At 43.0% G+C, this 18,518-nt stretch overlaps 1 protein-coding gene across 6 annotated transcripts in view; it reads right to left on the reverse strand.

Moving 5' to 3' along the window:
- The window catches only part of DKK2 (dickkopf WNT signaling pathway inhibitor 2), a 129,270-nt gene that overhangs the window by 43,833 nt on the left and 66,919 nt on the right, over positions 1-18,518 (reverse strand). For 4 of the 6 annotated variants that reach the window (XR_012042749.1, XR_012042750.1, XM_072863054.1 and 1 more), the window contains exon 1: positions 406-1,144. Coding sequence is in view for 4 of the 6 variants with exons in the window: in XM_072863054.1 (XP_072719155.1) it covers positions 406-663 (258 nt within the window). In the remaining 2 variants the exon portion in view is untranslated. Of the gene's footprint in view, positions 1-405; positions 1,145-1,772; positions 1,953-18,518 lie in introns of those variants that run through there. The other 2 variants (XM_072863055.1, XM_072863056.1) reach the window with 2 other exon arrangements.

The following is an 18,518-nucleotide window of genomic DNA, read 5'->3' on the forward strand; positions in this document are numbered from 1 at the left end:
TTGTTTCACCATTGTAAACACAGTTTTCCCTTCATGCTCAAATCTTCCTCACCTATTCAAATTCAATTAATTTAGTGTCCTGGGAGTTAACAAGAAATTTCTTCCTTTAATTCTAGCAACCTTCTGAAGGGGTCAGACAAAGAAATGCTGAGATTATTTTTTTTTGTTACTTTTTCTTCCATCAGTGATTAATCGTAAAGAGAAAAACGAAAGGTTTAAAACCTCCCAACTCCCACTTGCACAGTTCTTAACACCAATTATGAGATGATATTGTCCCAGACAACCCCGATGAAGGAAATTAATTAACACAGTAAAGCTTTGAAAACAATGCAAGGGGAGGACTAGCAATTATTTGCATACAGCATGCAGACGGACAGACACTCGAGCAATGAAGCGATGTCCTACCTCTCCTTGCCGGTGATAGTGCTTGGGAGGTTTTCCCATCTGCTCTAGCATTTTGCCCTTCTTACTGCTAGCAAGCGTCAGTCCCTGGTGGATGCCTGCAGATCTGTTGGTTGCCTGAGTTGGAGCCTCCCCCATCAGGGTGGACTTGATGGAGTTCACCTTGGAGCTGGAGCTGTCTAGCTGGGAGCTCTCCACGATCAGGACCGCGGCTAGTAAGAGGAGACAGCAGGAGCACTTATTCCACATCAGCACGATCATCTCCCCTCCCCCCAAAAGGACTATCTTTTTTTTCTTTTCTTTTCTTTTTTTTTTAAGGCAAGGAAAACAAAAGAGAGAGAAAAAAAGTTTTTAAAAATATCTCCCAAAGTTGTTAACAAAGCAATGGATTTCAATGCCACACACTCAAGGAACTGCTGTTCTGAGAGACACGGGAGAAAAACAATTTAAAAAGAATCCCCTAGGTAAAAAACGTGTCAAGTCTATTGGCACTGAGGAACTATCAGGTCTGTGAAGTGATGGCTTTTTCCTCCAGGTCCTCGAGAAGTCCAGGCAGTTCTTTGGTAACTGAGAGCAATACGCTACGAGGCAACCGCGCTCAGGGCAGCTCCCCACCAGTGCAGTCACCAGCACGTTCGCTTAAGCTTCGGAGGAAGAGAGAGTGAGTGAGTGAGTGAGTGAGTGAGTTACTTCCCCCCACTCCTCCTCTCTCGCTGCACAAGCCAGCAGAGAGGAAACTCAAACCAGATCCAATCCAAGCAGCACCGGCAAAAGCTGGGCTTAGCTTTCTTTCACTCTCTCTCTCCCTCTCTTTACTTTTTACTCCCCTCCTCCTTTTGCTGTCTTTTGCCTCAGCCTCTGCAGCCAGCAGGAGTGAAAGCGCCCGGTCTCCTCCTCCTCCTCCTCCTCCTCCTCCTCCTCCTCTTCCTCCAGCCCGGCCGGTGCGGGGCGAGGGGCTCCGGGCATCCGGCGGGCGGGGCGGGCACGGCAGGGGGAGCCCGGGGCTGGCCCCCACCCACGGCGGGACACGGGCAGAGGGGCAGACCCCCGCGGGCTTCCTGCGCTGCTCCCCCTCGCACTCGGGGGCCTCCGGCGGCCCGTCGCTGCCCCCCTAAGTTTTACAGCCGCCGGCAGCGAGTGTCCCTTCCCCCCGTCCCCAGCCCTGGGCCGGGGCCGGGGCCGCGCGTCCCTCCACACGCCGACAGCGCCTCTCGCCCCCTCCGTCCCGCCGCCCAGCTCCACCTCTCCGGAGGCCGCGCTCTCCCCAGCCGGCCGGGGACCCCCTCTCTCTGGCCGGGGGCTGCCGGGGGCGCACGGCCGCGCACAGCCCCGCACAGCCCCGGCCACGCGTGCCACGCTCTCGGCCGCACCTCGCTGCCGCTCCGGCGCCCAGCCCGGAGGTGGAGGTTGCGTCCCGCCGAAGGGGACGGGTGCCGGCAGGCTGCGGGCTCCCCGGAGCGCGCTGCCGAGCGGAAGCGTGTGTCGAGGCGCTCCAGCTCCCCGAAATGCCCAGAAGCGCAAAGCACGTTAGCCCTGCAGTGCTGTGAAGGCACGGGGCTGGCACGCAAATCCTGCCAAATCGTACGCCTGAGCCTCCAAAGTCCGCTGCCGAGGTAAAGAGCACGTCCAGCCGCTAATGGTGCGCTGCGCTATTCCTAAACGTGGCACTTCTCCGTGCCACAGGGCCGCTAGCAACCCGAGAGGCTTACTTTGTAGTCATCTCCTCAATTTCCTTGCCGTGAGCACGCATCCGATTGCTGCGAAACATCCAGGTGCTGCTAACTACACCCACACGCTCCAAGGCACTTGCATCTCCCTGCCGCAGCACCAAAGCCACTGGATTTCAGAAAAAGGAAGGTAAACAGGGACACAGAGCACAAAATTAGCAGAACTGGGGTAAACGCAGCTCTCCCCGTTACCTGCAAAAGATTTAGTGCAGAGAACATCACCATGGGGCACTGCAGTGGAGCAGCTACAAGCCCTTGTCTTTCCCCTGGACATGTGAAAGTGGGGTGGAGGGAACAAAAGAGGGTGAGAGGAGCAGCCCTTCTGCTGTCCCACATGTTCACGTACGAACACTGCCATGTCTGGGAGCAGTACAGAGAACTGTCATGTTTTCCCCTCTCCTGAGGGGTCCCTCCTCTAACCTATCAATCCTTTCCAGTTACTTTACCTCTTTACATGGCAGAAGGGGTGAAGAAGAAATGCACACCTGAAATTTCATTTCTTCTAAATTAACAGCTGTGCAAAAGGAAGTTGCTAAGGCAAGAAATACCAGGGAGGAGCGGGGCACCTTTTTAGTCCCCAGCGCTCCTGCTCCCAGTGAGCAGAAACCCTCCTGGGGCATAGGAGCTCTCTGCAGGCAATACTCCATGGACCACACTGCCTTGGGTTACGTTTTTTTAAATATTGTCTATTTATCAACACGTGACTGGTAGCAGTGTGTCCTAATGTTAGGGCTTGTATTGTATTAAACAGAGCATCTTGTAACGAGTAGATCAACTTAAATCCTTTTCCATAGCTCAAACCTTACCTTGGGAGGATTTAATCCCATCTCACAGGGAAGGTTGTTTGTTTTTTTTTTAAAGTAACAACTGAAATGACATATCAACCCCCAAGACTGGATTATAAACCGTTCTACAGAGCATGGCATTTGCTCTGACTCAGGCTTCAGATAAGCTCCCATTTACTGGTTTTGAAGTTGGAAGCTGTTTTATTAGCACTTGGTTTCAGAAAATTAGGTTCAGAAAACAAACAAACAAAACCTCCAAAAAACGTCTGCCTTCTTCACAGCATTTCCTTTTTCCATCTTTATGCAGCCTTAAATAAACTAAAATCATGTTTCTGTCTGCATCCCTGATAATTCCTGGAGACATGTGTATAGAAATGTTTCTAAAAGATCAGAAAGCAATCTGCAATTTCACAAGAAACTGATAAAAGCCAGTCCTTTTTGATTGTTTTGGACACCTGGCCCTCCTGATTTTTCACCCCTCCCAAACCCAAAAGCAAACAGCTATCAGGGCCACAGGAAAAGCTCTAACCGGTAATTTCATAGAAAGTTGGCAGAGAGCCATGTAAACACCATACACACACAAAATGGGTGAAATCACAGCCACGTAGAAACACGCAATCCGCTCAGACGTACGTATGCAGTGTATACACACAGACGCACAGGCAGCCTCGCGCACAAACACGGGCGTGCTGCCGTCCACCCACCCATTCACGCAGGATCAAGCTGAGATGGAGAAACACAAACTGGTAACAGCTCCCTGATTTCTAATAACAAGTCAATCCTGTGTTTCCTCTTCCTATTACCATGGACTGCCCTAGTCACATTTTGTTTTCTTGCTGGGGATAAACACACTGCAGGGAACACTTAAGTTACAATTCACATCTCTCTTCCTGGTATTCTCCATATATGCCACCACGGAGCCTTAAGCCCTGATCTGTCCTGCTTCATGGATGGTACCAAATTTGTAAAAATATCAAGTCAGCAGATTTTGCAAGATTACCACAAAAATTGGACAAGCAAAATGTCATCTTCTCACCCCCAAGACATTTGATAAAATTATAGGTGGGTCTGGACTATTGATCAAAATATATGGGAGGCTGTGTTAATTCACGTTTCAAACAGCCCCCTTCTCCAAACTGCTTTATACAACTCAGAATTTATTGTATATTTAACTGGGCTCTGAATCTATTAACTGACTTGTTTGTTAACTTTGGTGACAGCAATAGCAACCCCCTCAAATTATAACTTTTTTGGATGCTATCTCTCATGTGCACTCAAGAAATACCTCCACCCACTTGTCTTGTGCTTCACAGAGGGCTATAAGATGTGTTAGTATTTGGCTGTGACAGATACTCTTAAAAAAAAAAAAACAACAAACCCAAAAATATCCATCTATGTTTCTGTTACACAGGAAGGACCAGAAATTTGTAAGTCATTGGTGGAGTATTCTCCACCAGAGTTGCTTTGAATAAGGGAGGATTACAAAGAGAACAAAATAAACTGATGAGACACGCGAAGAGAATCCATGACAATAAAAAACACAATATGATGACCTCATGCAAGTATCATTCAGCTCTTCTTGAAATAAATGGACATGTGTGGTATTAAAGAGGCACACAGCACCTAAAGCACCAGACTGTAAGTAGACTGTCTAAATTAAATATATATCTATGAATATCTTATTAAAATTATTACTTAAATTAATAAATGTAAAAAGCAAGCCACATTCCAAGTCCTTTGAAGTAAATAACAAAGTCCCCGTATATTCATAATCTCTAGAAATTTGAAGAAAACTAGGGAGGAATGCTCAAAGCTTTTCAGATATTTAAGAACAGGTGCCCAAACTCATTTTTTTCAAATCGGTCCAGATTCAGCTCAGTATGAAGGTTATCAACCAGCTGGATTCAACTAAGTTTCCAGACTTTAATTTAAATTTAGTGGGAATGGAAGTGGGTATCCTTGCAACAGGGCAAGACCTATCTTGTAACTCACTGCTCTGAAGGGAAGCTCGTCTGCAGCATCACTGAGGAAATGGAAACAGGTTTTGCTTTGCTACCCTGACAGTTGGTTCCCTCCAGAGGAAGCAACAACCCACTTCGCTGCAGGGCAACTGCTGCCAGACCAACACGCTGCTCAAGACCGAAGAAATCAGAAGTAGACTGAAAGGACACGGAACCTGTGTTGAGAGGGAGCTTTTTTTCTTCTTCTTCTTAACAAAAGCATGAAGGTAACTACAAGATCTTGGTTTGCTGCAACAGTTCTTGTGCAAAGGATAGATAATACTTGCAAAGAAACAAGCTATTTGGTATTTTGTTTGGGTTTTTTTTCCCCACTTTTAACCAGCATTCAGCCCATGCCTCTGGGGGCTGGTCAAATACAGACTTCCAAACCTAGTCATGGATATCCTAAGCTCGTCATTGCAGCAGCTCTTATGTCCTTCAAAGACACAGATTTATTTCACAGTATCTACTCAAATAAGATGGTATGGAGGCACAAATACCAAGAAGCATCTCCGTTTTTCAGGTTTAGGACTGTGCCACTACAACCTAGGTTTTGAGAGACACCAAGAACTTCTAAAACTCTTAAGTGCCATGGGGGGTCTACCAGAAGAACCAGCTACAAAAAACAGTGGTTGTTAAGCACATGAAGTGCACTAAGCAGAGGCTGTCACACTACTGAAGATCAGGCAGAAAGACAGTTTACCACTAAGTTTGGATGCCTAGATGAGAGAAGCGAAGGCCCCCATACTTTGTGTGTGTGTGGTTAGTCCAATATTTCAGAGCAATACAGTTGTTTGCTCAAAGCAACGTTTTACAGCTAATTGTACAGAATAACGGAAGAAGCATTACCCCAAAAACCACAGTCAGTGGCAAATGCTACATAGCACACAGGACGGTCACTAGAAATCTCTTAAGTACCATATTGCAGAGACTGAACCTGCTCCTTGACCATTGCATACATAACCATGAATCTTCCTGGGATCCTTCTGTGGTGGCACTTAATGCCCTAACTCAGGAGGCAGACTGTTTGAAGACCCTCATGCTCAGCTTTAACTGCTAATTCCTCCTGCAGATTTCCAGTCGGCAGAAGGAGAGGCTGTGCTGGTTACAACCCAACGCACACGCAGCGCGCCAGTCAAGAGGGCAAATGTTCATTAAACACCACTGAGACTCCAGCTGCAAACACTGAGAACTACATCAGTGAGCCACAAGTACTCAGGCCTCATTTAATGTTTAAAATACAGATATATTTCAATACAGAAATATGCATTTATATCTCTTTGGGGCATGCTTTGTGTAAGAAAAGTAGGTTTTCCTTTTGTCTTATTTGCACCCATAAAGAGGAGACACACAACAGAGTAAAGCTTGTGTTTATTTCTAAATCAAGTATTCATACCCTGAATAAATGTTGGAGGTTTAAATGTTCCAAACACATATTTCTGTTTAAAAATGCTTTGGTGTTTCTTTTAATTACACTTGTTTATAAAGTTAATGAAAATATTGAGTGGCCTTAAACAAACAAAGGTTTTTGTAGAATTCTTCCAGTTTCGCTTCTTATCCTTGCCAAAATAAAAAATGCCAAAAAAAATTTCAATTTGTTAGTATTTTAATTGAAAAATATCAACATTTTAATTGCTTTTCTACTATCTCTTTATTTTTCTGTATGAACTCCCCCCCTTACATTGTTTGCCAGGGACTTCCATTACATTCATTGTAGCCTTTTTTCATTTTTCTTGGAGGAGAGGGGATTTTATGGGGGCAGGAATGGCATGGAAGAGTCACCTTTTTTTCCTTTTTTTTCTCTTGCCTTTTTTTCCCCTTTTGTCTCTGAAACTTTTTTAAAGAGGAAATGTTTGGAAAAGCCAGAGTCCAGCAGAAATCAAGACAAAAGCAAGAAATAAAGGAACACAAGAAATTAATATGTTCAATTTAAGAACAAAAAGGAAATACAATGGAAATGGGGAGACCCTTTTACCTGACCTCCTCCAAAGGGCCAAAATTGCACACTGTAAATGCAAAATATTATGGGCCAGATTATAATCCTGTGTATTTTACAGCATCTATATTGTAAGCCACTTGACTTCGTTTGAACCAGTTTTTTATTTATACCAGCTTTAGTTCAGTCTAATGTCCTATGTTTTTCTTTCCCTTAAATAAACAAAATTACCTGTTCTTCAAATTAAATCTGTTTTTAATTCTATATAAAGCATTTTGGGATACTTGTTGTATGAAAGACATTCTATAACACAGAGGTGTATTGGTTTTTGTTATTATTTTTTAAGTTCACCAGCTGCACTGAATTTCCATTGCCCCTTACAGCAACTCTCACAACTTGGATATGGCCAAATCTCCCTTAGCACTGCCCCTGGGGCCTACTCTGTCTTTTATTTAATTTCTGACTAAAAAATTCAATCAGTACCATCAAGCAATACCTAGTTTTGCTAAGGCTGCAGCTCAACAATACGACGTTTTCTTTAAAAAAAGCACATTTAAGGAGTTCCTTCCTCCCCTCTGTCCTCCAGCTCTCTATGGGGATGCATTTTGGGTTAATTTCTTTCCTTTTTCACCATTTTTGTATTCAAACCCCCTCAACCAATTTCCACACACACACAGAGAAGGCTTTGCATGGCAGCACAAGGGCAAGAGAGCGCAGGCACTGGTTGTAGGATGGGGACAAAAGGCAAGGGGATCCCCTCACTCCAGCATTTCCACCAAATGCTTCGTGTCCTGGGACTGTGGCCCCAGCAAAGCACCCAGAGGACAGGTTGGGGCGTGCAATACCCAAAAGCATGACAGGTGGGTGACAGCTCCAGAAATCCACGCTAACGCAGTCTATGGCTACCACAAAGCTCTTCTCCACAGGTAATATTTCTATATTAGTATCAGGGGAACGACTCATTAGAGCTTATGTCGTGTTTCTACCAGCATTGAAGTCCATAGGTGTGCCCGCTGCCCCAAGAGCTGGCCCGCTCCTCCCCGTCCTTCCCTCTTGACAGAGGATGTGTGAAAGCTGCAGCCCTGCCCCTGCGACCCAAAAGTGCCAGGGATTCCCTTCTGCAGCCGCTGGGACAGGCTGCCAGGAGGGCAAAACTCTTCCTCCTCCTCAGCCTTCATCCCTGACCGCTCTGTGCTGCGGGGCACGCTGCCAGCGCAGCGCGGGGACGGCGTAGCGAGGTGCTGGCAGCAGCAGCGCGGCATCGCTGCTCAGGACTGCCGGCATACCCAGCAATTAGATCAAGCCAGCGCAGCACTCGCTGGGCTGCCACCACAAACAACCCCTGGCAGGGGTTTGACGCCGGCTGCAGAGCATCCACGTGCTGACGTCGCGCCCGCCCAGCCAGGCCACATCAAGAGGTCCCAGCTCACCTCTCTCTCTAAAGGTTATTACCCTCTCCCCAAAACTGTCAGCAAGCGCAGCCGCTGGTGTAATGGCTGCCTGGCCCGGCTGAGCCGCGACTGGCGGCCCCGGCTGCAGCCGGAGCAGGAGGCACGACCGCAGCCCAGAGAGAGGCAGGCTCACAGCATGCAACGCCGGTCATGGAAACAGGAGAAGAAATATCACATCCTTTGATTTCTGTATTTTTGGGTCTAATTCCTAACGCCATGCTCCTCATGAGCAGGAAGGCAAATGATGCAATAAAACTGTTTTGAAATCTGTATTTATGATTTTTCTCCTGCTGATTTTTTTTTTCAGAGATGAGTACTGAATGTTACTGTTATTCCTCATAAATAACTCCTTTTCCCCGATTAAAACAGTCCAGGATGGTGTCACAGTTAATGAGCGACACAGCGTGCTGTGACTGGCTTGGTTGCTCACAGTTCAGGATTTGAATCAGCCCCTCTGACAACCATTAACCCTTTGGAGTGAGAATCACCAACTTCTTGGGAGGACGACGAAAGCAAAGGGAAGCACTCCCAACACCAAAATTAATAACCGTTGACAAATGTTGCTTCAAAAGCCAAACGTAATAACCAGTCAATTTAAATGATTTTAAGTCACTTCATCATTTTCTCCAAAACATCTTCACTGTGTCACTGAACCGAACTCAGCCTGACCACACTCCCAAAGCGGTATACATTTCAGCATTAATCAGAGAAAAAGTAGGTTCCAAAGGGAAAGGTTTCAGCAAAATGCAGCAAACGGGTGGGTCTCATGCCCGGGAGGCCACAAGCTAAACCCCCTGGTCTCCCTGACGGGCGTAGATGGGAGCGAGGCACATGTGCGGAGCGAGAGGAGCAGGCACGGTCAGGCGGTATTTTCTCCTCCTCCTCCCGCGCCCGTGTGCAGGACCGCTCCTGGCCCCACCAGCGTGCTCCCCAGCACGAGGCAGCGCAAGGAAGATGTATGCGAGCTACGCTGCGCACGCACAACACGTGGTTTTCCAGAGGATCATAACGCACAAACCAACACACGAATTCGCGGTACCCAGAAAGACAGCTGACTTGATATGGAAATAGCTGAAATTTCAGCCTCCCTCCCCCAGCTGCATATGTTGAAGAGTTATTAAAACAATAAAAACACTTATAATTAGCAAGTCTACATACACCCATTTTCTTTGCAATATTCTTGGCAATATTGGAGCCAAGTTACTCAAACTTTCCAAAGAAAAATAACCGTAAGGAAAATTCCCTTCTCAGGAATGAAAGCAGCAGAAAATTATGAGGCTGAAAAGGGAGTTAGAATGGAAACCATTGTGCAACCTTAGCTATAATAAGTACTAAAAAAGCTGATTGCTGTTTATTACATTTATCTCGTGTTTTCTGATAAATGCAGTCACATCTGAAGACTGTAAAAAAAACCTGACCAACTTACTCCTTTCATTCCAACATGCTTGCAATAATTGGCAATATATAAATAAAGTAAATGTCTAAATAAAAAGTAATTTTGGAAAAAAAAAGGAACATTTTGTTTTGCAAATGGATTTAATTTCTGGGATTTTTTTAAAATTCTGATTTGTTTCAATTGAAAGAGTTTTTCCATGGAAAAGCCAACTTGAAGACTGCTTTCTGACCACCTACAAAGGTATGCTTTGCAGGGGACATGATGTTTGTTGTGAAAGAAGAAAAATAACTTTCCATATGCAATTTTGACAAAAGTGGGAAAAGAACAAATCAGTATCCCACTCTTGCAAAGCAGAGAAAAAGAACCTCAAGCTAGGACCGAAGATACCCCATCTCTTTGCTCTAGCTGTTGTTGAAAGTGGACAGAAAAAAAGAGGTTCCATCCATCTTGTTTGAAGGACATTGCCTATATGGCTAAGAAATAAAGTAGCAGCAAAATCCAGAATTATGGGACTTTTTTTCCCCCTAAAATCTTCGAAGAGGGTAAAATTAGGATAGCCACTCAACGAACTATGCAGGCTGCATTCCTGGCTATTGCACAGGTGACGGAGAGCAACTGTGAAGCTCAATAGTTACAGGTAAGAACGCATTGCAGTTTTCCTCTTGTGCATGTATGTTTACGCTCCATTCCCTGGTTGCAGTCGTTTCCCTGTTTTTCTCTCAGTGCAAGAAGACGACAAAAAAGATCAGAAGGAGAAGGAAGGGGAGCCTCTCCTTTTTGGTGTGCAGCCAGTGTGATAGAGAGAAGGGAGCTTGCTTCACTGCTCGAAACACAAATACCCCAGGGAGCATCTAAATTTACTCCCATTCTGGCATTTGGTAACTCAGCCCCACTCTGGCTTTGGTAATTCAAAGACAATAACTATGTAAACCTCAGCCTAAGCTTCCTTCCCAAAGCTTGGCTCTTCCTAGCACTGTGCTCCAGGGCCTGCTCTGTCCCAGATTTTTCCAGCTGAAAGAGTTAATCGGACCTTTTTGCCAGCTTTACCCAGCATAACTTTTCTGGGAAGAAGTTAGCACTTGAACCTCAAGTGGTGACTCGAAGACCCCTGCAAAATGAATTCATGGTTTAAGTCCATTGACACCAATGGAGTTACAAGAGGAACAGAACTGGTCCTTTGCCTTTTTTGCTATTCTCCACAATAGGCAGCTCTATTTTTCTGCATAACAAGTACCAGAATACTGAATGTACTGGCTGCCAAGAAATGCAGAACAAACAGACTTACATGTTTTTCCCTTTATTTCCATCATCTGACCTTTGCTTTTTATTTTTTAGGAGCAAGCTGCAACTTTATTTACATGTATAATCTAGATGAAATGCAAGTTTGTGTGTAGAAAGCTATGTGGACTTTGATCTTTGAATTTGATTTTCCATTTTTTTCAAAGCAAAACATGATGAATTAATGGAAACATGGAAATGTTAGGTTTTAGAATGATTCTCATTTCATGTTTCTGATTCTTTCAGCCCAGGCTAGATCTTTTAGGCTTCCCTAGAGGCTTGAAGCATTAGTTCATAGTCCAAAATATTAACTTGTATCCTGACACAGTAGGTACTGAAATCACTCGTATTGCCCAGTTCAATAACAATAGATTTTGAATCCCCACAGAAGTACTCGACTGCAACAAAAGGTGCTACTAGCCACCTCAAAATTGTACAAAGTACCAGTAGTGAGAGAATGAATTATTACATTATTAAAACAGTGGCATTCAAATTATCAGGAAGAGAGCAAAAACGAATAGGAAAGGGAACAAGTACTGAGAGTCAACAGGAACAAGCAAATCAGATAATAATCCAGGAATATTTTTTTAAGAGGTTTTAACCCAGGGTTTCAAACCTGCAACTTACTACATTGACTCTTTTTCATTCGCCAGTTTGATCAATTTTGGACATTTCATTTATAGTTTAAAATCTCAAATTTTTTACTTCTATGTATCTGTGTAGACTTGGCTCTGATTGCCAATGTGCAAAGAATACCTCACTTCTACTCCATACTTTATGTCTGCGTCATGCAATCTTCCTAATTTTACACACCAAATGAAAATAAGTTGTGATGATACATGCTAAATCTTAATCTTTCTTGGTCAGGAATTTTTCACAAAATAACAGTAAATAGTCTGCAATATTGAAATGGCGGGGAATGAAGAAGAAAGAAAAATAAAGTGCAAACTTCTAAGTATGGCTTCTTATTAAAGCAAAGCATCAATTCTGATATTAATTTTAAAATTCTGTATAAATTTACTGAAAAAATCTTTTATGTCCATGTCTCCATGCATCACAAGCATGCTATTGTGATAAAACCGTAATACTTTATCTAAAACTCTGAATGAGAGAAGGTTCTTCACAGGGATTCTATAAGTAATCAAAGGGAAATTAATATGGGTTTACTGTTACAATATATGTTTTATTAATTTTTTTAACATACATATTGTCTAACTACGCATCTTTTCTGTTATCTGTCCGCAGTGGTTTACAGATGATCAGCAGCAGCATCACTGGGGCAGGAGCGGGGAGTGTCTTTGTGGAAATAACCCCCTCCCAAATTGCATGGTACTATTTTGTGACCCAGTTAAAGGCTAAGAGACTATTCTTTTTATTTGCTACCACACACAACCCACATTGTCAGGAACAAACCATCAAAGCAATCCGGATGGTTACTATCAGAGCTAGGTATTCTTCAGAAAGGGGGGGGGGGGGGAAAGGAGGAGTGAGAATCTAGGGCACTTTTCAGAGGACATCATCTACAACTCAAGAGTTTCTCACTGGAACAACGGTGAAATGAAGTGTAAGGCAAGTGCCCAACCCAAAGTGGCTGGGAGGTGCAGCTCTGCTACTTCAGTGAAAGCCATTGCCTGTTACCATGCCTTCATTATCAAAGAGAGAAAATTCCCTCCCCCAAAAAAAGATCAAGACGATTAGAAGCTCACTTGCACACACACTCTCTCTCTCACTCTGACTTTAATATTATAAAAATTACTGTTCAGTTACTAAACATTGAATTTACAGATGACCAGCCATTACAGCAGCATTTGATAGCTTTTTCATTCTGCAGCAACGTGGATGCCACGCCTGGTTTCGACTTGGAGGTTGTATTATTTTTTGATTGTGTTGATTAAACTGAGAATATACTTAATCTACTCTAGTTCTAATTCTTCATGTGATCTTAGGAAATAGGACTATTTTGTCAATACTGTGTTTAAAATTAGCTCTAGAGGACATGCATTCCTATAGGTCCATTGTTCTTTTCAAAGTGGGGAAGATGATTAATGCTTCCAGAAGACAAGTGCGGTAGCTGGGGATGTTGTACAGCAAACTCAGTTAAACTGAGTTAAACTCTGCAGTTCAGAAATTAGCTTGTTTTTCAAAATGCTCCTGGGATGAGGAGAGCAAAAAGCAACTCCCTCTGAAAGCTGAAGGAGAGGAGCATATGTCCCTGCATCTTTTAAAATCTCTCAGAATTGTTGAATAGACCTCCTGTCAGTCTGTCAGATACCGACCTTCCCAAGACAAATGAAACTATCTCAGTTTCACAGGACTTGTAAAGCAAGAACGTATGTAACCTGCTTTCTCAAAACACACGTGCTGCAAATAAAGATATCAAGTGTACTGACGTTTCTGTATTACAGCTTAAAATAACATCCTGTGTGATGCCTATATGCTGTGCTGTTAGCTCAGTTTTGGATTTTCTAAACACTGGGTTTGCTTTCAAAGAATAACGCTCTGGTTCCTGTACAATACATGAGTATATTGGCTCTTCAGCTGGGAAAAAAAGTTAAGAATGTGTGGGCTTTGGCTTCAAAATTAACCATGCTTTAGTAATCTAGTATACTAAACTGTTTCTTATTAATGTATCATGCAAATACTCTCCAGTCCTCCCGCAAGTCTGACACTTTCCCAACATATCAATAGCAAATGTTCTGTGAAATGCAACTTTTCTGATGTAGGCCACCCTGACTTTCAGTGTGATCTCAACCCACCATCCAAATCTTCATTGCAGATGCAGAATGGGGTTCTTCTTTAATAAGGGAAACAATATTAAAAAAAAATGTTTCTTGCTAATTTGATACATTGCGTTTATTTTTCTTCAGTAAAGAGCCAGCTGCCTTTTTTTTTTAAAAGACTTTTTTTTTCCCCTAATTATGGCTGAACAGAATTAAGTTTGTTGTGTTTACCGAGTCAGAATGTAAGGTAATTTAGGGGGATGGTTGGTATCAGTCCCTCATTAATCTAACTATTTGACTTAAAACACAGTTTTGAAGTGCATCAGCTTAACCCCAGCTGTTTTCCATCTTAATGCAGATGAGACGGAGAATGTACCCAGGGACTTTTGTTACATGAAAATGAGCTTCGCAGAGGCTCTGCGACAACTGTCCCCATCTCCCAGAGCAGATTTTTATTTAATGTTGCTGTTGCTGTGTCACCTGGCAGCACCGGCCACGTTCACGTCCCTCCTCCGGCCGGTGGATGTGACTAAGCGAACACACAGTCCTGTCGTATCGAGCTCCAAGAGCTATTTTTCAGCAAGTTGGCTGGGTGCTGGCTGCAGAAGACAGCAGGGCAGGTTAACCTGCTATTCAAGTGGTTTTGTGGTTTGCCCCGGGCCGAGAGCTGTCCCACCTAGACTGCTACCAGCACCAGACTGACGCTCACGCTCGCCGTTTCAAAGCCACACTAGGCTGCAGCCTGCAGCGCAGGCATCACCATAGGTTCTGGCCCAACAGGAGATCGCTTAAAACTACATATGAAGGGTAAGGGAGGAGTATATAACCACTTATGTTTAGTTTTCATATACTTACGGTTTACATCTTTTGCACTTAATTAAAGCCATAGTGTTATCTAGTCTCCTCTGTGCCTCAGTCATATCATCTTTCAGAGGCTTTTTATAGGCACAGTTGCAGAAGAGAACCTTGAGGAATGATTAAGGAGGATAACTTGTTCTAATTTTTAGCTATTACATGTCCAAAGTGCTGCTTTTTATCTCTCCTCTGTTTTTTAAATTATCTGCGCAGATGCATTATGGTTTTTCCCCCATAAAACGTACAGTTATCAGTTCACAAAGGGAATACTAACAGTGCAGGAGAGAAAAGCCATGTGAGCTGTGCAAAGGCAGATCCAGGGTGACTCAGTGGCTGAGCAGAGGAGCAAGCACAGAGAAATAAGAGTGCACATGTCAGGGGTGGGAGGCAAAGTGAAGAGCTTGGAAGCTCAGGTGAGGCTGGATGCTGACCAGACACTGGTACCCAGACGACACAAATGAAAAACTGAGAGAGAGCAATGCCACGATCAGTGACACAGGTCAGGGAGAAAAATTTAGCAGATGTGTTTCAACTGAATTGCATACCAGAGAGGAGCTGGCAAGTTTCAGCGGCCACTCATGGCCCACACAAACCTTTCACCTCTTGCCTCTTTAGACATGGATGGGAGATGCAACAAACCACCTCAGCAAACAAGGAAGTTAGAGAGTCCCTCTGCAGGGCTCTTCGCTGCCGAGTCCAAGAGAATTGCTGGACTTTGTTTGTTTGTTTGTTTGCTCTCTTTTAGATGTAGCTCTTGGAGCTAGGAGATGAAGAAGAATGATGCTTTGGAAAAAGACGGGCTACTGCTCAACCAAGTTCTCTTTGTACCAGGAAGAGTTTGAACTAAAACAAAACCTAAGTGAAGGAGTCTGGAATTTGGCCCAGGACTCCCAAAGCGATGTCTTCTGCCATATTTCATTCATCATCTCTTCTTACCCAATCAGTAGTATACCCGTGTCCTCTCACTTCAGCAAATACAAAGTTACAGTTGTAAGTGACATAAATGGCTTTGCACTCAGGCATAATAGGAGACAGGACAGAAAAATGAGGGGGAAACCGGTTTTGCTAGACTTATTTGGATTATGCCTTTTATTAACCCCAAAATTGAAAGCAACTGGAAATACTTAGGAAATTCAGGAGATTTAAGGGTTGTTTATACAGCAGATGAAAACAACTGACCCGAATGCCTCTATATTTTAAAGCTCCAAGGTAGGGGAATAGTTCATATATTAAAAAAACCCAGGTCCTCCAGGTTCTATTGCCTACAGAAAACTTAAATCTAAAATAATTGTTTTTAAAAATTTATTTCCTTTAACATGTGTACAAGATTAAGTGGTTACAAATAGAAATGCTAGATATTCTGAAATATTTATACTGAATATCCGAGTTGCTTATTCTGGCTGCTTCCATAAGAAGGGATGAGTATGGTATCTACATTTTTTTTCCAGAGAAACATTAAGAAAAAACAGTAAGAACAAAGAAGTGGATAAAATGAATTCAGAGTAAATTGCAGAGCATACCTCTGCCTCAGTTCCTGGTACAGAAAAGGCACTATATGCACACTACAAGATTAATCTAAACTTCCTTTCCAAACAATGTACTCGAATGAACAATTGAAGCAAGTGAGCTGCAAGTCTAACATTTTCTATTTGCAATGTAGCTATATCTGATTTATACATTTTTTTAATTTTTTTTTTCTTCTCTTAAATCAGAATTTCTTTATCTTCAGGATTATAAAGTACGGCCACATGCCCTCTAGTGAGTTACACAGCAACTGCATCTTGCTGGGTGGAGAATTGTCATCTCCTTTAAGAGATGCTTCTTTACTGCGTGCTGTTTTTCTCTCAAAGTTATTCAACGTGGTTTGAGCTCAAGCATTCTGACTCATGTAGTTCTCTGTGAGTCCCTATTTTGAGGGCAGTAAATGAAATGTCCTGAATTAGGGAACACAAATACTTAGTCCAGCAAGCAACATTTAAAGCAAAGCTAGACTTTGGAACTACAGAAGTCCTGTTGCTCCAGCAAATTATCAAATATCAAAGGCCCAGTGTATCAAGAACGCTTTCATAAGAGTTTTCATATCTCTTGGGGAAAGAAAAATTCCTAACCAGAGAAATAAATGCACAGGGTGTTACTGATTCAGAAGCTGTAATAGTTGTACTAATACACACACTACTGTTATGGCTTGGATGTGCTTTTCTGTGTTTTGGAAATAAGCGCTCTCTACCTACACACCACTGAGGGAAGCGGACTGAGGCACGTCTCTGAACATCTCCTAGAAGGAGGCCCTGGGCAAGTATCTTCTGTATCATGCCCTTTTGGACTGGATCATCTGTCCACTTTTAAGCAGTAGCCACTTGGAAATGGAGCCCAGCTGGTGCTGAGGAAACAGTGCTTGCAGCAGGTTTATACCATGCTAATGTTTGGCGGGCGGATATTTAGCCTTCCTCTTCAGTAGGCTCTCATTAAATGCATCAAGATGTTTCACGGGCCACATGTGCTTTCTATGCCACACACAGGCTGGCATCTCCCGCTTTAAAGCAATGCTCTCATTCTGGCTAGATAATTCAGGTCTCAATCAGCAGCTTCACCATTCACATGAGTAAAGTTTAACATGTGCTTAAAAGTTTACGGGATTGGATTATTATTTTTTTTTTTTAGGATTTTTTTAACAGGATTACCCAAAGCTTGCCACAGTTCCTTTTTGCTCATTTGTGCCCCCCCAATGCATCATTACCCACATCCTTAAAGAGTCTTATTCTGTCATAATACATAATATTTGGCCTGATACTAATAAAGCCTGATTCATATGAAAAGCATAAGAATTGCTGTTGCTAATGGTAATAATGAAGCATCTTATTCACTTCATACAAGTTACAGATGCATGGAACATGTGATTCCTATTTTATGATAATGATTATCATTCTCCATAATTAATAAAAAATGCACTATAATTATTCTGAAAGCAACAACAACAAAAAATAGAGGGAAGTTTAGTATTAACCCTGTTTCTCTAGATATGCTCAGAAAATGACATAATACATCAGGAAAATTAGCTGCCGACATACAGATTAAATATTACGTTTGGAATGTCAGTCTCATCTGAAAAGTATAAAATGCCTTTTTGAAATGTTAATTGAATTTTTTGTGACAAATGAGGAACTGTTGTATCAAAGTTATGCAGTGCATGTAACTGTCACTCACTGCTTTGCCATGTTACCAGCTTTATACCAAAAAGCAGCATAGCAAATGTATTTTCCAATCGTTAGGCTTTGGCATATTTTCCAGCCAATAACTCTTGACCCGTACACGTCCATGAAGTCCTTCTTCAGCTATGCTAGCTTTAGCTGTGCACTTAGCTGGTAGCTTAAATGTATTTCAGCCTGATTTTATGGGCTCACCTACCTAAAGAGACGCATCAGTCCTAAAATCCCCTTTCCGTAGGGAATAGCTGCAGATTATAAATATGTTTTTAATGTAAGTCTATCTCCTCTACGTAGGAGTTTACGTAGGAGTTACTACTGCTGTCTGAAAACCTCATCATCCCAACTGGAGTAGTAGCTGGAATTTCTCCATGATGGGCAACAACAAATGATCTTCGTATGAAGATGGTTATCTGGATGCAGCAAGGCAGTTATTCCAGGGGAAATTACGGCTGACAGCATAACAGAGCCTGGTTAGTAATCCAGGCGACATCTTGGAATATGTAAAAGATTAAGTAATAATGTCTGGACTGGACCAGATCAAGACAAATCAGAGTCCAGTGGGAATTTTAGTGGCTAAAAGAGCACTAAATAATCTCAGGAATCCATCTAAAGATTCAAGATGAAAACATCTCCATTCCTTTGCTTATATCCCCTTGGTCTGGTTCACAGTTTTGTTGTTGGTGGATGCCTATCTCTTTAGCCAATGTCTAGCCTGGCTCTTTAGCCGATACTTTATAGCAATAAAATACATTATTTATATTA

Source organism: Ciconia boyciana, chromosome 5, assembly GCF_034638445.1.
Source record: "Ciconia boyciana chromosome 5, ASM3463844v1, whole genome shotgun sequence".
NCBI lineage: Eukaryota > Metazoa > Chordata > Aves > Ciconiiformes > Ciconiidae > Ciconia > Ciconia boyciana.